Below are 19,399 nucleotides of genomic sequence, written 5' to 3'. Positions count from 1 at the left end.
CTAGTAACACATCTCACAAAGACTGAAATGCAGTTTCCCTAGGAGAATGTTTGACAGCTCCTGAAAGTTGGGGTACCCACCATAACCTTATGTGGGGGGGAAAATCTAAATTTAATTCTGTTTTAAGTAGCATGTGAGGGTCAAACTAGGGTGTTTTTAATGATTCTGAAGCCATTGCAAGCATTTGTTTTGCACCAAAACCACTCCTTGGGCTAAAAACGTCCATATATAGCCATCCTTTTCCAGGTATACTTTTTGTGTAAAAAGCCCATTGAGATTGGGCCGTTTTTAGCCCAAGGAGTGGTTTTGGTGCAAAACAAATGCTTGCAATGGATTCAGAATCATAAATACACCCTAGTTTGACCCATCACATGCTACTTAAAACAGAATTAAATTTTGATTCTTTTTTGGGGGGGATTTTTTTCAACCAAGGTTATGGTGGGTACCCCAACTTTAAGGAGCTGTCAAAAATTCTCCTAGGGGGACTGCATTTCAGCCTTTGTGAGATGTGTTAATAGACACCTTTACAAACACATTGGTGAAGATTTTTTTTGGTAAGGAATTTATTCCAAGATTGGAAAATATTCTGCTAATATCCCCTGACTATTAATGAGACGTAATTGAGTTACAACTGTCCGCTTTTTCCCATCTACACCAAATCTCTCAAAGATAGTCTAGATCGGCTATTTTTGGCAAATGTATAGGCCTGTGGTTAAATCATGAAATGGACGAATTAAACACTGAATATTTCACTGTGAAGGTTTTTATAAAAGCTGTGTTTGAGAGGGTGATGTTTCGGAGCCGTGTGCAATGTTCCTTCACTGCGAAGACGGGTCATAAAACCGCTCAAAATGTCATATTTGGATTCACCTACTGAACGGGGGACATCTTTCACCGCCTTATGCCTTTCAGCAGCACCTCACACTGTTGGGTAGCGCCTCTCTCTCTCTATTGCTGAAATGCTTTAGAAATGTGTGCAAAAGTGCACCATAAACAGAACACATCTGTGTAATTTTTAGATGTCTTTGGCTATTCAAAAATAGCAGATCTACAAGCTCATAGCGCGGCACCGAGTGCCGCGCTATGAACTTGTAGATCTGCTATTTTTTTTTGCAAAATCGTGAAAATGTGTGCACATCTTTGAATATATATATTTTTAAAGCGAAAATGTGTAACTCAAATCTTTGCTTCTGGGGATTCTACAAATATCTTCTAAATCCTAACAGTTAAATGATATGTACTTGGCCGCGGACCCCCATCTCAAAATATGTTGTTCCAGGGACCCCCCCAGAAGCAAAGATATGAGTTAAAAATGTTCCAAAAATATATATATATATATTCGAAGATTTGCACAACATTTTCTGATCTACAAGCTCATATCCTTGCACTCGGTGCCGCGCTATGAGCTTGTATATCTGATATTTCTGAATAGCCCAAAGTATAAAATAATGGTTATATAGCTAAAAACATGCTTGCGTTCCCGGTCTTAATGGGTTAAAGGTGTTCGCAGTGAGCCTCGCACAGTACTATGTCTAAAAGAGGTATTACCTAACATTTTGGGATTCACACATAGAGGCGTTTGTTTGGGTCATTTCAAGTTCAAGGTGCCTTTTTGGTCACGGTCAGTGGGGGGAAGAAAGCTCAGAGTTAATGTTTTTTTTAAATCTTTTTTATCTTAACACACATTCATTGCCAGATATTAATTAATTAATTAATCCGCCACTGCCAGCGGATTTACCTTATTTCGAGTCTTTTTCACGATCCACAGAATATTTTTTTCAACCCAGATGTAGACAAACAATGTCTCGTGGAAAGGCGAGTCTCTCTTCTTTCCTTTTTAATATATAGTCTCTCTTCTTTCCTTTTTTGTATAGAGTCTCTCTTCTTTCCACCGGAAAAAAAACATTGTAACCGTGATCGTCCGTTCTGTAGTTATCGGCAGTTATAGCTCATTTTCACCAAAAACGCAATCTGGGAAAAGAGATCCAAGATCAATGTATTTGTATACATCTGATAACATTGCAGGGGACCGAGTGATTTTTAATAAAAAAAAAAAAAAAAAAAAAAAAAATAGCAACAAAGATTTGTTGTAATTTTTGAATAAATAATTGATTTTTTCCAGAAAACTTAGGTCAGGATTTAGAAGGCGTTTTTAGAATCGGCCTTAGGTCTAAATGTGTTAAGTAAAAGTAGCAATGCCACAGTAGAAATGCTCTGTTACAAGTAAAAGTTCTGTATTACAAATTTGACTCGAGTAAAAGCAAAAAAACTAAACAAACCAAAAACTGATTGGCACCAGAATATACGGTGCCAAAGGAAAAGTAGTCATTTTGGTTAAAGGAGACATCCAGACATTTTAAGTGTTATCTTTGATGTGTCGCTAATCACTCACCAACATTGAAAGGGACGTTGAGTTATTCCCAGAGAGTCCCCTTCGTCCAGTCTAACGAGCCCCTCCGTTGGCATAATGGGAGCCCGTGGAAGGCTGAAATTCGCCTAACATAACAGATGCAAAGTTAGTTTTTTCTCTACTCCTGCTCATTGTTGAGTGTCATGATACTCAAACATGCAGTGAATGTCGCGAACGAGCGACCATTCGTGCAGAACGACACGACGCAGGTTGCTTGTTTTTCCATAGACGCCAGGTTCTATGGAAGAAACAAGCAACCTGCGTCATCTCGTTCCGAGCGTACGGTGGCTCGTTCGCGACACCGGGACTCTCTGGGAATAACTCAACATCCCTTTCAATGTTGGTGAGTGATTAGTGACACATCAAAGATAACACTTAAAATGTCCGGATGTCTCCTTTAATTGTAAATCACCCGTCTCCCCCTATCATAATCACTGGTATTATTTTCTCAGGCTGGATAAAGCTCATGAAGTGGCTCCTCCAATATGTTTGTGAAATGATGGGGTCAATCCAGACGGTACATTTCACTTTCATTCTGATTGAAGCACTGTGAGTGGTCTGGGTGTGAGTTGATATGAAGGGTTTACAGAGGCGGGGGGGGGGGGGGGGGTATTGTGCTGTTATGCTGATTACAAATGTTATGCTGATTAGCCCATTTAGACCTGTGTCACTTAAAATGTCTCTGGCTATTCAAAAATAGCAGATATGAACTTGTAGTTCTGCTATGTTTTGAAAAATCGTGAACATTTATGCAAATCTTTGAATATATATATACTGTATTTTCCGCACTATAAGGCGCATCTGAGTATAAGGCGCACCTTCAATAAATGTATTATTTTCATATATAGGGCGCACCGCATTATAAGGCGCATCCGCACTATAAGGCGCACTGACGGTGCGCCTTATAGTGCGGAAAATACGGTATATATTTTTAAGCGAACATTTTGAACTCAAATCTTTGCTTCTGGGCTGGGGGGGGGGGGGGGTCCGTGGGCAAATGCATATCATTGTGAGGGTTCTTGACACTGATTGTATCAACGTAAGTTTTTCCAAAAAACTGTTTTAGAAGACATTCGTAGAATCCCCGAGAAGCAAAGATTTGAGTTATACTTATGTTGGCTTAAAAAAAAAAAATATATATATATATATATATATATGTATATATATATATATATATATATATATATATATATATATATATATATATTCAAAGATTTGCACACATTTTCAAGATTTCTCAAAAATAGCAGATCTACAAGCTCATAGTAGATCTGCTATTTTTGAATAGCCAAAGACATCTAAAATGACACGGATGCATTCCCGGTCTTAATGGGTTAAAAATGCTCGTGTCACTCAGCCATAGCATGGCTTGACACAAGCAAGTGTCTGATTTCTCAATGTTTTTCACAAGCAGCTGAAAACAATGTGTGATTGTCTTTTTTTCTTTTTTCTTTTCCTGGACCCTTTCCTGGATTTCAGCAAAGGTCTTAATCGTTCAGAAATAGCGTTTGTTCATAAGGGTCCACCCGGGTCTCATTGACTGCAATACATTCCATGGAACTCCCATGGCTGCCGTTTGCCTCCCAGTGCCACACATCTGTCCGGCTGGAATTGCTGAAATAGCAGTTGTGGAAGAAGTACTCAGATTGTTTTACTTACGTAAAAGTAGCAATACCTATACCACAACATAAAAATACTCTGTTACAAGTAAAAGGCCTTTGTTCAAAATGTTACTTGAGTAAAAGTACAAAAGTTTTGGCATCAAAATATACTTAAAGTACCAAAAGTAAAATCACAAACATGTTTTGAAAATAGCCTCAGTATAAAATAGGGCTAAAGTGGTTAATGTATGTTTTATAATGTAATCATTTATATCGTTCAACAACAATGTCGAAACAACAATGTGGCGACAATGTCGCGCACCAAGAATAGCCAACCTATACAAGCTCACAACGCTTTGCGGTTGCGACGCGTCGTGACCTTGTATAGGTCTGCTAATACTCCGCCTTTTCTTGACGCGAGGACAGCATGCGGCGCAGCCTCTGAACCAACGTGAGACTCAATCAGCCGCACCAACAAAAAAACAAAACAAAAAAAACACAAGAAATGTCCTGCTGCTTGACTGATTCTCAGGCAGGTGCTCATTCGTTCGCTTATCAATGTTTCATTCCCTCCAGACACCTCTCTCTCTTGAAGCAGATTATTTGCCTCTCCCATGCCTCCATGTCCCCACGGTTGTGAAATTAACCTGTTCAAACCGGAAACGCATATCTGTGTAACCACTTTATCCATTTTTTATACTTTTGGCTATGCAAAAATAGCAGATCTACAAGCTCGTAGCGCGGCACTGAGTGCCGCGCTACGAGCTTGTAGATCTGCTTTTTTTTATCGTGAACATTGTGCAAATCTTTGAATATATATATTTTTTTAAGCGAACATTTGTAACTAAAATCTTTGCTTCTGGGGGGTCCCTGGAACTAAATATTTTGACATATCCTTGACATGAAAAAGTTTGAGCACCACTGATATAGAAACATACGTTTAAAAAAAAAAAAAAACTGTTAGGGTTTAGAAGACATTTGTAGAATCCCCCAGCAGCAAAGAGTCGCAAATGTTCGCTTTAAAAAAATATGTCTTCAAAGACTTGCACACATTTTCCAAACTTTTTCAAAAATAGCAGATCTACAAGCTCATAGTGCGGCACTCGGTGCCGCACTATGAGCTTGTATATCTGCTCTTTTTTAATAGCCAAAGAAACTTAAAGTGACACAGATGCGTTCCCGGTCTGTATTGGTTAAGTAAATGTCATCTCCCCACTTGCGGATAGCGTGGCAATGTTGTTGTTTTTTTTTGGTGTTATTGCCGATGACACGTCCCCAAAGGCATTATAATCATTCCTCAGTTTCGCTGCTCGGGCTCATTCAAAACACTTTATCATGTGTCTATAGAGAAATAAACACCCACCTTCCCCCCCGCCTTATTTTCCCTTTTCAGCACTGTGATTATATGCTCTTGTCAAACGCGAAGCAGCCAGTCCCTTTTCACATGGCTCGGTGTAAGCGCTCTATCTTTACGGCACAGCTTTCCTTTTCAACATAGATGGAGCAACGCGATAGTTCAGCCAGGCGCGGCAGTTTAACCCATTAAGTCATTGTCATTTTTAGATTTGAGCTAAAAAAAACATTATTTTACACTTTGGGCTATTCAAAAATAGCAGATCTACAAGCTCGTAGCGCGGCACCGAGTGCCGCGCTACGAGCTTGTAGATCTGCTATTTTTTTTAAATCGTGAAAATGTGTGCAAATCTTTGAATATATATATATTTAAAGCGAACATTTTTAACTCAAATCTTTGCTTCTGGGGGTCCCTGGAACAAAATATTTTGATGGGGGTCCACGGCCAAATACATCTAATTTTGGGGGTCCTTGACGTGAAAGAGATTGAGCACCACTGATATAGAAACATACGTTTTTCTGAATACTGTTGGGATTTAGGAGACATGTAGAATCGGCTTCAGGTCTCAATGGGCTAGGCGGCTCTCCTCCGCGCTCACACTCACTCAATCTCCCTCCATTCACGTTCGCTAACAAGCTAGCATACAGTACCGTACCGTACCGTACGCCCTCAATACTAATGGTTCATTCTTTTTAAGCAGAACAGTGTGTTCACTCTTTATACTATCATGCAGTGGCGTAAAGTACCCATGTACTCAAGTACTGTATTTAAGTACAATTTGGAGTATTTACAATTTTCTATACTTCTACTTCTACTCCACTACATCTCAGAGGCAAATATTGTACTTTTTACTCCTACTACAATTATTTGAAAACTTTAGTTACTAGTTACTTTGTAGATTTTGATTATTATTACAAAACCACTTCAGAACTGTATCTACTTTGGCAATAAGAATAACCGATCTACAAGCTCAAGTGACACATTGTGAGCTTGTAGACATACAAGCTCATAGCGCGGCACCGAGTGCCGCGCTATGAGCTTGTATATCTGCTATTTTTGAAAAATCGTGACAATTTGTGCAAATCCTGTAATTTATTTTTAAAGCGAACATTTGTAACTCAAATCTTTGCTTTTGGGGGATTCTACAAATGTCTTCTAAAATCCTAACAGTTTTCTGAAAAAACGTTTGTTGCTATAATATCAGTGGTGCTCAAGCTTTTTTCCTGTCAAGGACCCCCCCAACATATTTGGCCGCGGACCCCCATCTCAAAATATTTAGTGCCAGGGACCCCCATGAAGCAAAGATCTAAGTTACAAATGTCTTTAAAACATATATATATATACATTCAATTCAATGTCACATTCAATTTAAAAAATAGCCCAAATAAATCTTAAAATGACACACAGATCTATTCCCGGTCTTTATGGGTTAACTCATGCCGTTGAATGGTTCATTGTTATATGTTCATGCAATAACTGTATCTTAGGCTCTGCGTCTATGGTGGGTTCATTTAGTGATCTCAGGTTGGGTGTCATGCTTGCACCAATCTGGGAACCCATCGCCAAATGAAAAGGAAAAACAGCGCCCTCTGCTGTTTTTTACTCTCTCACTTGGCTCTGGGAGAGGGTATATGGTCCGAGGACGCTATTGTTAACCCATTGATACCTGGAACGCATCTGTGTCACTTTAGATGTCTTTGGCTATTCAAAAATAGCAGATATACAAGCTCATAGCGCGGCACCGAGTGCCGCGCTACGAGCTTGTAGATCTGCTATTTTTGAAAAATCGTGAACAAATATTTTTTATATTTTTTTCAAAAAACTGTTAGGATTTAGATTTTTTTTAAGAATTGCCTCAGGTCTCAATGGGTTAAATGAGTTTCGGTTTTGTTTTTAGTGGGAAGCAGAGCGCAGACAGTAAATCCCGCCCACTACATTTGATTGGGTAAAGCGCGGCCTGCTTCCTGATCTGAAGGCACGCCCACTTGTGTAGGTCAGTGCGTACGCGTTATGACAGATTCCAGCGGAGAGCAGAATCTGTTCTTGAGAGATGATGCTTGCACAGATTCATCTGTAATATCTCAGGAGTCACACCGTCAAACTGAATAAATGGTTGATCCTGATGAAAGTGGCTGACTGAACCTATAACCTCTATTCTCTCCCATTATAATACAGCTGAAGACTCTGGTCGGTAGAGCTCACATTTCTCTGCAGTCTCTTTCACATTAACCCATTAAAACCGGGCGGGGACGCACTTTAACCATTATTTTACATCTTGGCTATTAAAAAAAATAAAAATATATATATATATATATATAGGGTTAGGGATCCAATGGAGTTAGCTGGTTTTGTCAGAAGCACTTTTTAATGCTTTTCATTGGTTCAATATAATTTTTTTATCAACACACAGACGTAAAGGGTGTTCAATAGCACTGATTTATGGAAAAAAAAATGCAGAAGCGGAAAAACTGAGTTGACGACAGTATGCGTTCCCAGATTGAATGGGTTAACCCATTGAGACATGGAACTGTGTCATTTTTAGATTTGAGCTAAGAAAGCATTATTTTACACTTTGGGCTATTCAAAAATAGCAGATATACAAGCTCATAGCGCGGCACCGAGTGCCGCGCTATGAGCTTGTAGATCTGCTATTTTTGAAAAATCGTGAAAATGTGCGCAAATCTTTGAATATATATATATTTTTAAAGCGAACATTTTTAACTCAAATCTTTGCTTCTGGGGGGTCCCTGGAACAAAAATATTTTGATGGGGGTCCGCGGCCAAATGCATATAATTTTGGGGGTCCTTGACATGAAAAAAGATTGAGCACCACTGATATAGAAACATACGTTTTTTTCAGAATACTGTTGAGATTTAGGAGACATGTAGAATCGGCTTCAGGTCTCAATGGGTTAAATGGAATCTCCATTACGGTTACACATCACACTCAATTTGGGATTTCTGGGTGACAGTAATGCATGTGTGCCCGTGCCCGTCAAGCTCCGTCATACAACACAGAACGGGGGAACGACTTTCCTCTGTTTACTGGAAAAAAAAACCTGGTTTGTGGAAGTATGATCATACTGTAGCCTACTCGCGCGGTTAGATTTTGGACCCTGTGCTGCATGGTGATTATTTGATGATTTTTACGATCCGGCTGCTTCGCCCTGGTATTTATCATCGAACGGATGAGCACGACCGCGTTGCATAACATCACAATGAGATGTGCTTAACCCATTAAGATCGGGAACGCATCTGTGTGTCATTTTGAGGTTTCTTTAAGAAAGATAGCAGATCTACAAGCTTGTAGATCTGCATTTTTTTTTTTGTTATCGTGAAAATGTGTGCAAATCTTTGAGTGTGTGTGTGTGTGTGTGTGTGTGTGTGTGTGTGTGTGTGTGTGTGTGTGTGTGTGTGTGTGTGTGTGTGTGTGTGTGTGTGTGTGTGTGTGTGTGTGTGTGTGTGTGTGTATATATATGTATATGTAAAGTGAACATCTGTAACTCAAATCTTTGTTCCTGGCGAATTCTACAAATGTCTTCTAAATCCCAACGGTTTTCTGAAAAACGTATACTGTATGCTGCTATATCAGTGATTTTCAAACCTGTTTCATGTCAAGGACCACCCAAAATGATATGTATTTGACCACGGACCCCCATCTAAAAAAAAAAAATGTTCCAGGGACCCCCAGAAGCAAAGATTTGAGTAAAAAATGTTGGCTTTCAAAATATATATTCAAAGATTTGCCCAAATGTTCACAAATACATTTTCAAAAATAGCAGATCTACAAGCTCATAGCGCGGCACTCGGTGCCGCGCTATGAGCTTGTAGATCTGCTATTTTTCAATAGCCCAGAGAAATCTCAAAATGACACAGATGCGTACCCGATCTTAACGGGTTAAGAGCGGCGCGTAATAGAATATCAAATCAAAGGAAGGATGTTCAATAGAGAAACAGATAATCAAAGATAAGAGATATACTCTGGAGGTTAAGACCCTCATCTGAGGGAAAACCGCCCGGTGTCTGATTAATCACCGCCAGAGCTAGTCTCCTCTGACTCCCAATTTGATTTCCAAATCAAAGGAAAACTAATAGGGAGGTTCGTGCGCAGCAGCAGCCCACCTAGAGATCTGACCAACCAGCTGTTATCTGTGTGAAACGGGTGTCATCCTTCAGGAGGGAATGAGACATTTTCACACGCGTTGACTCCAAAAGCAAGCTATTTGGCAAGAGGTCAACCGTGTCGCTTTGTGCGTGTTGATGGAACCGTCTGATCTATATAACCAGAGGCACCCGTACTGTGCCAAGACACTTTATTACCCACCTTGGCGTTTCCTCTATTGCTTTCCCTACTACTCAATGTCCCTATGCTGTCTCAAGAGAGGACGAAAACATAAAGAATACAGAGCGTGGTGGTCTGTTGGATGGAAGGGGAGAGACGTTGGGATGGATGGATGGATGGATGGATGGAGGAGGTTCTGTTGAAGGAGATAGCTCAGTGATGGCTCATAAAAAAACTGGAGAATTTAACCGGGACCAATCTGCGTATTTAAAAAAAAAACGTATTTGGGTATTCAAAAATAGCAGATACACAAGCGTGCCGCACTATGAGCTTGTGTATCTGCGATGGTAGATCTGCTATTTTTTTGGGGGGGGGAATCGTGAAAATGTGTGCAAATCTTGATTATATATATTTTTAAAGCAAACATTTGTAACTCAAATCTTTGCTTCTGGGGGTCCCTGGAACTAAATATTTTGAGATGGGGGGGGGCAAATATGTATAATTTGACATGGAAAAAAAGAACCACTCATATATAAGTAAATAAATAAAATTAAAAAAAAGGTTGTCTAGATGTGTAGAATCCCAGAAGCAAAGATTTGAGTTACAAATGTTTGCTTTAAAATATATATATATATATATATTCAAAGATTTGCACAAAATGTTCACGATTCTTTTAAACTAGCAGATCTACAAGCTCATAGCGCGGCTAAAAAACACTCACCCCCAGTTTTTTCGCCGACCGAGCCCGCCGGATATACCCGGGGCGAGCGTGTTTTGGGACAAATTCACTGGCTTGTCGAATTTGGGGAAAGAAAATAATCAGGAGCTCAAAAACATAATGAGAGGATATACAAAAGTATCCTCTCCTCTCATCACACATGTGTGTGTGGTGCTCGTGCATGCGATGACACTAAAGTCTCACTCCTAGCTTTTCCTGAAAGTTGGCAGCCCTGCATATATAGTGTGACGAAAATCATGAGGTCTTGACTTGATGAAAAACACAACGGGGGGTGCCAGGAAAAATCCTGCCCAGGGCACCAAATTGGTCTGGGCCGGCATTGACTTTTTCCACCACTGCTGCTGCTGTGAACTACAAAATGAAACCGCGTTAAAATGAACCAGTACAGTTCATTTTAACCCATTAAGACCTGGAACTGTGTCATTTTTTGATTTGAGCTAAAAAGCATTATCTTACACTTTGGGCTATTCAAAAATAGCAGATATACAAGCTCGTAGCGCGGCACCGAGTGCCGCGCTACGAGCTTGTAGATCTGCTATTTTTGAAAAATCGTGAAAATGTGTGCAAATCTTTGAATATGTATTGTTTTAAAGCGAACATTTTTAACTCAAATCTTTGCCTCTGGGACCCCCTGGAACAAAATATTTTGATGGGGGTCCGCGGCCAAATACATATAACTTTGGGGGTCCTTGACGTGAAAAAGATTGAGCACCACTGATATAGAAACATACGTTTTTCAGAAAACTGTTGAGATTTAGGAGACATGTAGAATCGGCTTCAGGTCTCAATGGGTTAAACTAGTCTTTGAGCTACAGCTCTTATAAAGCGTTGTACTTCTGTCTCTTGTCCCCTCACAGTGTGATTCTGTGGCGACGCCATGCAGAGTGTGACTGAACACCATCTTTTTTTCATGTCCCATGTTTTTTTTCCCAGACTTTGCCAAATGCGTAGCGGGACGACCGGTGACATACGCGGCGGTGCTGCGGATGAAGTCGGGCGGCGGCTCCTCCTCGTCGACGCTGGGCTCGCGGAGCAGACCTCGACAGGACCACGGCGGGGGCTCAATGACGCGTGACTGGCCGTCGCACCACCTGTCAGCCCTGAGTCTGATCAGCTCTCAGGAGGACTATAGGAGCGAGGGTGAGAATATGTTCCTGTTTTTACTGTTTTCAGTGGCAGTGGCGGAAAAAGTACTCACATTTTTTTTACTTAAGTAAAAGTATCAATACTGCAATGTAAAAAATACTCTGTTACAAGTAGAGGTCTCGTATTCAAAATGTACTTGAGGTAAAGTATAAAAAGTATTGTGCAGTATGTCCCATTTCAAAATATGTATAACAAATCTTTTGGAAATAACAGATCTACAAGCTTGTAGATCTGCTATTTTCAAATGGCCGAAATGTACAGTATAGGGCTGAAGTGGTTAATGTTTTGTAATAATAATCTACAAAATAACTAGTAACTAAAGTTTTCATATAATTGTAAAAGTACAATATTTGCCTCTGAGATGTAGTGGAGTAGAAGTAAAAGTGCTGAAAATTGTTTGAAATACTCCAGTAAAGTAAAGGTACCTCAGAATTGGGCTTAAGTACAGTACTTAAATAAGTAAATAATAAATGTAATAATAATACATTTTATTTGTAACATATTTGAAACAAATCTGTGCTACATGTTAAAAGCAAAAAAACTAAGGTCAGTTAAAACATTTAAGTTAAAATAATTAAAACAACACACATGGCATCACTGAGTCCATCCAGGCAAATGCCTTTTTGAAAAGAAAGATTTTTAGTCCCCTTTTAAAGGTGTCAGTGCACTGTGGCGCTGTCAGATGGTCAGGGAGGGCATTCCACAGTCGAGGAGCAGCTGAGCAGAAGGCCCGATCCCCCGTGGTGTGTTTGAATTTCTAGAGCGGAGGGAGCGGCTGCAGCGGGTGGAGGTCGGGGATTCGAGGAGTTCCTTTAGATAGGAGGGGGCATTGCTGTGGATGCACTGATAGGTAAGGAGGGAGACCTTGTACTCTATCCTGAAGGAGACGGGGAGCAGGGACGTGCACAGATAGACTCTAGGTGGTGCTAGAGCACCTGCCCTTTGCCCTCTTGACCAGAAGTGCCCTTGTGACCAGAAGCTTTTTTTTTCACTTTACAGCAGGGGTTTTCAACAGGGGGTCCGGGACCCCTAGGGGTCCTCAGAGTTACTACAGGGGGTCCGCCAAATCTTTATGTGATATGATTTATCTTTTTACCATAACCACTCGAAACCTAGCATCCCTTTTCTGAGGAGAACTTTAGCCAAAAATAGCAGATCTACAAGCCCACAACGCCTCGCGCTGCGAGGCGTTGTGGGCCTGTAGATCGGCGATTTTTGGCAAAGAGGTATAGGTGTGTAGAGGGACAAAAGAGCAGACCAAGTAAATTAAAAAAAGCACCTGCCCCTCAAAATGGCTGTGCACGCCACTGACGGGGAGCCACCGTAATGAATGGAGAATGGGCGTGATGTGTTCATATTTGCGCACTCTCATCAGGATCCTAGCAGCACTGTTCTAGATATACCTTGAGGAGACAAAGGCGTGAACTAGTGTTTGGGCATCTGGTAGGGTGAGTGTGGGCCGGAGTCTGGCTATGTTTCTGAGGTGGAAGAATGAGGTTTTGCACAGGTGTTTAACGTGGTAATCCAAGGTCAGATGGGGGTCCATTTTAACACCCAGGTTGGTGACTATACACCCAGGTTGGTGACTATGTACTTCGTTACTTTTTGGGGGGTCAATTTCTTGAGTAGGCTTTCTGTGCTTTACTTGATTATCTGTATTTTCGGATACTTACAGCATGACTTAGACTCCACTACATTTCAAAGACAAATACTGTACTTTTGACTCCACTGCATTTATAGGAAGGGAAATAGTACATTCTGAATTAACCACTTAAGCCATATTTCAAATACAGTGAAAATAATCACTATTGGTATTTATTGAAAGTTTCTGGAAAATCTTTGAATGTGTAAAAATAACTACTTTTGAATACTTAATTAATTTTAATAGCAAGTACTCTAGCACTTTAACTCGAGTATAAATTTGACAGAGCAATCGTTGACATGCAGCGTAATAATATTTGACCAGGAGTATCAGTACTTTGAGTCAAGTACTGAGGTTGAGTACTTTGTCCACCGATGCTTGTTGCATTGAAGGAATGTCATGCCACCTTGCTACGGGCATCTCGTTCGGTTTCCTCTGTAGATTTGGCTTCTGGAAATGAATCTGACCGATTCATCATCGTCGGCGCGTGGGGGTGTGAAGTGACCGGGGCCGTGCCCTTTGTGAAATTGAGGTGGGATGGCGGCAATATCCTAGCGCTCTCTGGCAGCCCCCGTCAGCGGCGCGGCGGCTACGGGGCTGTGATGGATAACTTTGTCAGAATGGAAGATTTAACCCATTGAGACCTGAAGCTGATTCTACATGTCTCCTAAATCTCAACAGTATTCTGAAAAACATATGTTTCTATATCAGTGGTGCTCAATATTTTTCATGTCAAGGACCCCCAAAATGATATGTATTTGGCCGCGGACCCCCATCAAAATATGTTGTTCCAGGGACCCCCCAGAAGCAAAGATTTGAGTTAAAAATGTTCGCTTTAAAAATATGTATATTCAAAGATTTGCACACATTTTCACGAATTTTCAAAAATAGCAGATCTACAAGCTCGTAGCGCGGCACTCGGTGCCGCGCTATGAGCTTGTATATCTGCTATTTTTGAATAGCCCAAAGTGTAAAATAATGCTTTTTAGCTCAAATCTAAAAATGACACAGTTCCAGGTCTCAATGGGTTAATGCCTCAAACACAGCAGGGAAAACCCGCTGTCATAAATCTGCATGGGTCACTGGACGCCCTGTCTTATGAATAACTACAGAGGACGTAATGACACCAGAACGCTCTGATGTTTGATTAAAGACATCATTTCTGCTTATTGAGTCTGGATTGCTTTGGTTAGTGATTCTCAACGGTTTTCATGTCAAGGAAAACCTCCAAATCAAAATGTATCTCTGGCAGCGGACCTCCATCTGAACATGTTTTGTGCCACGGACCTGCATGCAAGATTTGTGTTGTTAAATTGTTTAAAAAACAGATCTACAAGCTCTTGTAGATCTGCTGTTTTCAAATAGTTCATGTATATGCCACTGGCTTATGGAAACAAAACCTTGTCAATGAATTATAGAACGATGATAGATGTTCCACATAGTCATGTAAATTGACATGACACTGAGATGAATCAAATCATGCTACCCCACGCTGCCTTCCTTTTCATGTCAACATCATCACTACATACCGAGAAATGTATTTACATCTCTATACCCAAGATATATGGAAATGTATTTCTATTGCTAGTAATTAGACAAACATAATATTGGGTTAACCACATGAGCCCTAGTATCCCTATTCTGTCACGATAGGCTAACGTTTGTCGAAAACAGCTGTAGAACAGCTATTTTGTTTAGTAACTCAATTTAATGTAGAGTGGGAAAGGGAGGGGACAAACTATAGAATCCCGGGGGACCCCTAGTATTTAAGTGGTTACTATGCAGTGTCTAAAACAAACCAAACACACTGAATCTTCAGTACCGTTAGAGGATATTAATATTTATGAACCGATTCAGTGTTATTTTCAGTTACATTGTATTAGTATCATTCAATGTGATAGCCGAAGTGGTTTTCAGTTTTTTCACATTGCAACCCCAATTTTGTGATCACGACTCAGGAACGAAAAAGTAATACACTGCAACATCTGAGTAACATTTTGAAATTGTTTTTTTTTATTTTATGAATATGCCACTGGTACAACCAGATGTATAATTTATTGTGCTCCACAATTTGGAAGTTAGGGGTCATTTAATGCCATGCTTTAATGTGCAAAGATAAGCTCTGAGAAAAAAAGTTTGTTTTCACAATATCAGAGAAAAAAAGTCATCAGTGCTTATAGACTCCATTTAATTGGACAGCTCACAGCACTGCTGTAGTATCGGATGGGCGGCACATAAATCAAATCATGTATAACAAATTCATGAAGGCATGTCTAAATACTAAATGTCACTTCCATTTAAGCGGTGCATGTTTAAGTGTTTTAACTTACATCAGAAGTTGAAAACGAGTGAACTACCTAAAGACTCGCCCCAACCAGCCAGCTATCCCACAATGCCTTGCATATCAAATAGTGTGCAAACCTCATGCTGTGATTGGCCGGGGGGGAAATTCTTATGTTCCAGGTGTGTGGGGATTGAGAGAGGGTTTGTGTGGTGGGGCGGGCTCGGACAGAATACTTAGTTGCTTATCTGAGACAGTAATGACACGTGAAACTGTAGTGATTTTTAAAGATACATACACGTATTCAAATAGTTTTCCAGTATAGTCTCATCATCCCCGCAAACAGTTTATACCATACATGGGCAACTGGCGGCCCGGGGGCCACATGCGGCCCCCACCTTCACTTAATGCGGCCCACAGGTTAACACTATTGCCGCCAAGCCCGTAGTCCTACGGGCCGTTAAATCCAACCGTTAACCGCCAATCCCGTAGTCCTACGGGGCGGGTGTTTCCCCATGTTAAATCGTGCAGGTGCAGATTCCGGATTTTTTTTGCACTTCCGGTTTCGAAGGGGGCGGACCGGAAACGAAATAATACTGTTTCCGGTGTTTGTCCCGCCTCCGTTTCCTGTCTAGCGATCAACTTTGGACGCCATTATCTCGGCTTGTTTTTTTTCTCTCCGCATCCCCCATTGTAACGTTTTGCTCTCGTTCTCCAAAACGGCTGGTCGGATCGCGGCACGGTTTTCAGCGTTTTGTTCCGTCCGGTCCCGTGTTTGTGTCGAACCAAATGAATGCGGATTTTAAACGGATTTAGCGGGGCCTATGACGGAATCAAAAAAACAAAAAAGGTAGGAAAAAGCTTGGCACTACGATGGATGTTCTGAGATTAGCCGTTGGCGGGGGATGTGTTAATATCGGATTACTGATATATTATTGATTTCAGCTGTTACAATTCCAAACATGCAAACATGACCCGCTTTAATTACTTCAGTCTATAGTAGTAGCTTAAAGACTAGTATTAACATTCTATTGTCTTTTTTATGTCCAATGTATTTGTATTTAAGTTGAAGTTAACATAAGTATAACTTAATGCATTTGAAATTAAATACAAATGTTACTTTTCAGGATTCCAATTAAAAAAATAGCAAATAAAAAGTCTGGGTTCCAATTCAAAAACAGCTAAAATAGTAGATCTACAAGCGCGACGTGTTTTGAGCTTGTAGATCGGCTATTTTTTGCTACTTTTGTGTGACATAGAATGGCGAAAAAAGTTAAAATATGGAGCGATATGCAGTGTGGCCCTCTGGAGTGAGTGTGGAAATATAGTGTCTACTCTCCATCATAAAAGTTGCCCACACCTGGTGTACACAGCAGTGGTGTAAAGCAACTAAGTACATTTACTCAAGTACTGTACTTAAGTACAGTTTTGAGGTATTTGTACTTTACTTGAGTATTTCCAAATTCCCAAAAAAAATCTGAAAACTTTAGTTACTAGTTACTTTGCAGATAGAAATGATTCCATTATAAAACATACATTAACCACTTTAGCCTTATCTTATACCTAATCTATTTGAAAATAGCCGATCTACAAGCTCACAACGCGACGCGTTGTGAGCTTGTAGATCTGCTATTTTCAAACATTTAGTACTTTTACTTTTGGTACTTAAAGTACATTTTTATACCAATACTTTTGTACTTTTACTCAAGTGAGTTTTGTATTCCAGACTTTTACTTGTAACATAGTACTTCTACATTGCAGTATTGATACTTTTACTTAAGTAAAATATCGGAGTACTTTTTTCCACCACTGGACACAGTCAAATAAATATTGGGCTCAAGCAAACCAGCAACTGCAGAGAAACATGACATAACTAAAGTTGAGGGAAAGGGGAATGATGGATGCTTACCAAGTCAATTAAACCAATTTTCTTTTTTCAAATGTCTCCATCATACCGTGTTAGGATCAGTGGTTGAAAAAGTACTCAAATTCTTTACTTAAGTAAAAGTACCAATACGGCAATATAAAAATACTCTGTTACAAGTAAAAGTCCAGAATTCAAAATGTACTTGAGTAAAAGTACAAAAGTATTGGCATCAAAATGTACTAAAAGTACCAAAAGTAAAAGTACTAAATATTTGAAAATAGCCTATCTACAAGTTCACAACGCGTCGCATCGCGACGCGTTGTGAACTTGTAGATCGGCTATTTTCAAATAGCCTATGTATAAAATAGTGCTAGAGTGGTTAATGTGTGTTTCATAATATAATAATGTATATCTGCAAAGTAACTAGTAACTAAAGTATCAAATAATTGTAGTGGAGTAAAAGTACAATATATTTGCCTCTGAGATGTAGTGGAGTAGAAGTAAAAATATAGACAATTGAAAATACTCCAGTAAAGTAAAAGTACCTCAAAATTGTACTTAAGTACAGTACTTGAGTAAATATACTTAGTTACTTTACACCACTGGTTAGGATCCACAGTCGGTGTCTTCCCACAACAATGCTGTGGTCCTCCAGAAAATATTCATATATAGCAACTTTAGGTTACGCCATCGCATCATTACGGTTATGGCTGTTTTCTCACCTTCTGATGCGTTTCATCATGGTCCTCCAAGCTTTAACAAACATTTACAACAATAGTTGCTCCCACTTAACCCATTAAGACCTGGAACTGTGTCATTTTTAGATTTGAGCTAAAAAGCATTATTTTACACTTTGGGCTATTCAAAAATAGCAGATCTACAAGCTCATAGCGCGGCACCGAGTGCCGCGCTACGAGCTTGTAGATCTGCTATTTTTGAAAAATCGTGAAAATGTGTGCAAATCTTTGAATATATATATTTTTAAGCGAACATTTTTTAACTCAAATCTTTGCTTCAGGGGGTCCCTGGAACAAAATATTTTGATGGGGGTCCACGGCCAAATAAGTATAATTTTGGGGGTCCTTGACATGAAAAAGATTGAGCACCACTGATATAGAAACATACGTTTTTCAGAATACTGTTGAGATTTAGGAGACATGTAGAATCGGCTTCAGGTCTCAATGGGTTAATGGTTTCTCTTGTCAGTTGTTTTTCCCTACTCTTTTCGTAACCCATAATGACACAAGGACAGACTATCAGCGTGCCAAACAATAGTAGAACATGTTTGTACTGCCATGTTTGTTTACCGAAAGACTGTTATTATGTCTCACTGGGACACCAGTGATAAGAGTGTCAAGCTATTACACGTGTAACCATTCTGTTCTATTGTGCTGTAATCGCTGTGTTGTGGCACAACGATCGCATGGAGAGTGGTGCAAGGTTCTGAGATCGATTGCTCTTCTCTGTATGCACAGTATGTATGTGAAGCTGGACAAATACAACAGTGAGTTCTCTGGCGTACGACTATGTGTCATGGCCTGATACTTTACAGACATAATAAAGATGTCACTGATAATCCCAAACAGTAATGCTTTATCTATACGCCGTGGTATGGCAAAATATGAATTAGATTTAAGTCTCCATAAGCCCACAACCAAAAAAGAACCCTGACCCACATGAGTTATATGATACTAGACCATACCCGGTGAAGTGCACAGGCGAAAGTAGTTGCAAACGTGGGGTTATTGCGCGTCCTGTCTCCCCCCCCCCGGGTCCCAGCACAAACACAGACACACACAACCGTTCGACCCCCCCCCCCCCCCCTCTCACACACACACACACACACACACACACACACACACACACACACACGCAGATCCGTAACAATGTTTTCTGTGTACACGCGTGTAAGCGATGTCGTCGTGTCTCTGAAGTTGTTGTGTTGTGCTGTTGTTGTGCTGTTGTTGTGCTGCGGTGAACGGAACGTAGTGAATGGAATGTGGCCCCCTCGCAGAGTGCAGAGGTTGTTGTTGCCATCTTTGCCTGTCGTAAGCGGTTTAGGGGCAATATTGGTGGT

At 40.3% G+C, this 19,399-nt stretch overlaps 1 protein-coding gene across 2 annotated transcripts in view; it reads left to right on the top strand.

The window, feature by feature from the left end:
• The window catches only part of cntn5 (contactin 5), a 400,683-nt gene that overhangs the window by 156,260 nt on the left and 225,024 nt on the right, over positions 1-19,399 (top strand). For both annotated transcript variants that reach the window (XM_084063872.1, XM_084063871.1), the window contains exon 3: positions 11,320-11,526. In XM_084063872.1, coding sequence (XP_083919998.1) covers positions 11,320-11,526 — 207 coding nt within the window. The remainder of the gene's footprint in view (positions 1-11,319; positions 11,527-19,399) is intronic.

The sequence above is a fragment of the Gymnoscopelus microlampas genome (assembly GCF_963454915.1).
Source record: "Gymnoscopelus microlampas genome assembly, chromosome: 8".
Taxonomy (NCBI): domain Eukaryota; kingdom Metazoa; phylum Chordata; class Actinopteri; order Myctophiformes; family Myctophidae; genus Gymnoscopelus; species Gymnoscopelus microlampas.
Note: the sequence above shows the minus strand (reverse complement) of the source record. Positions and strands in the feature narration are given on the sequence as shown.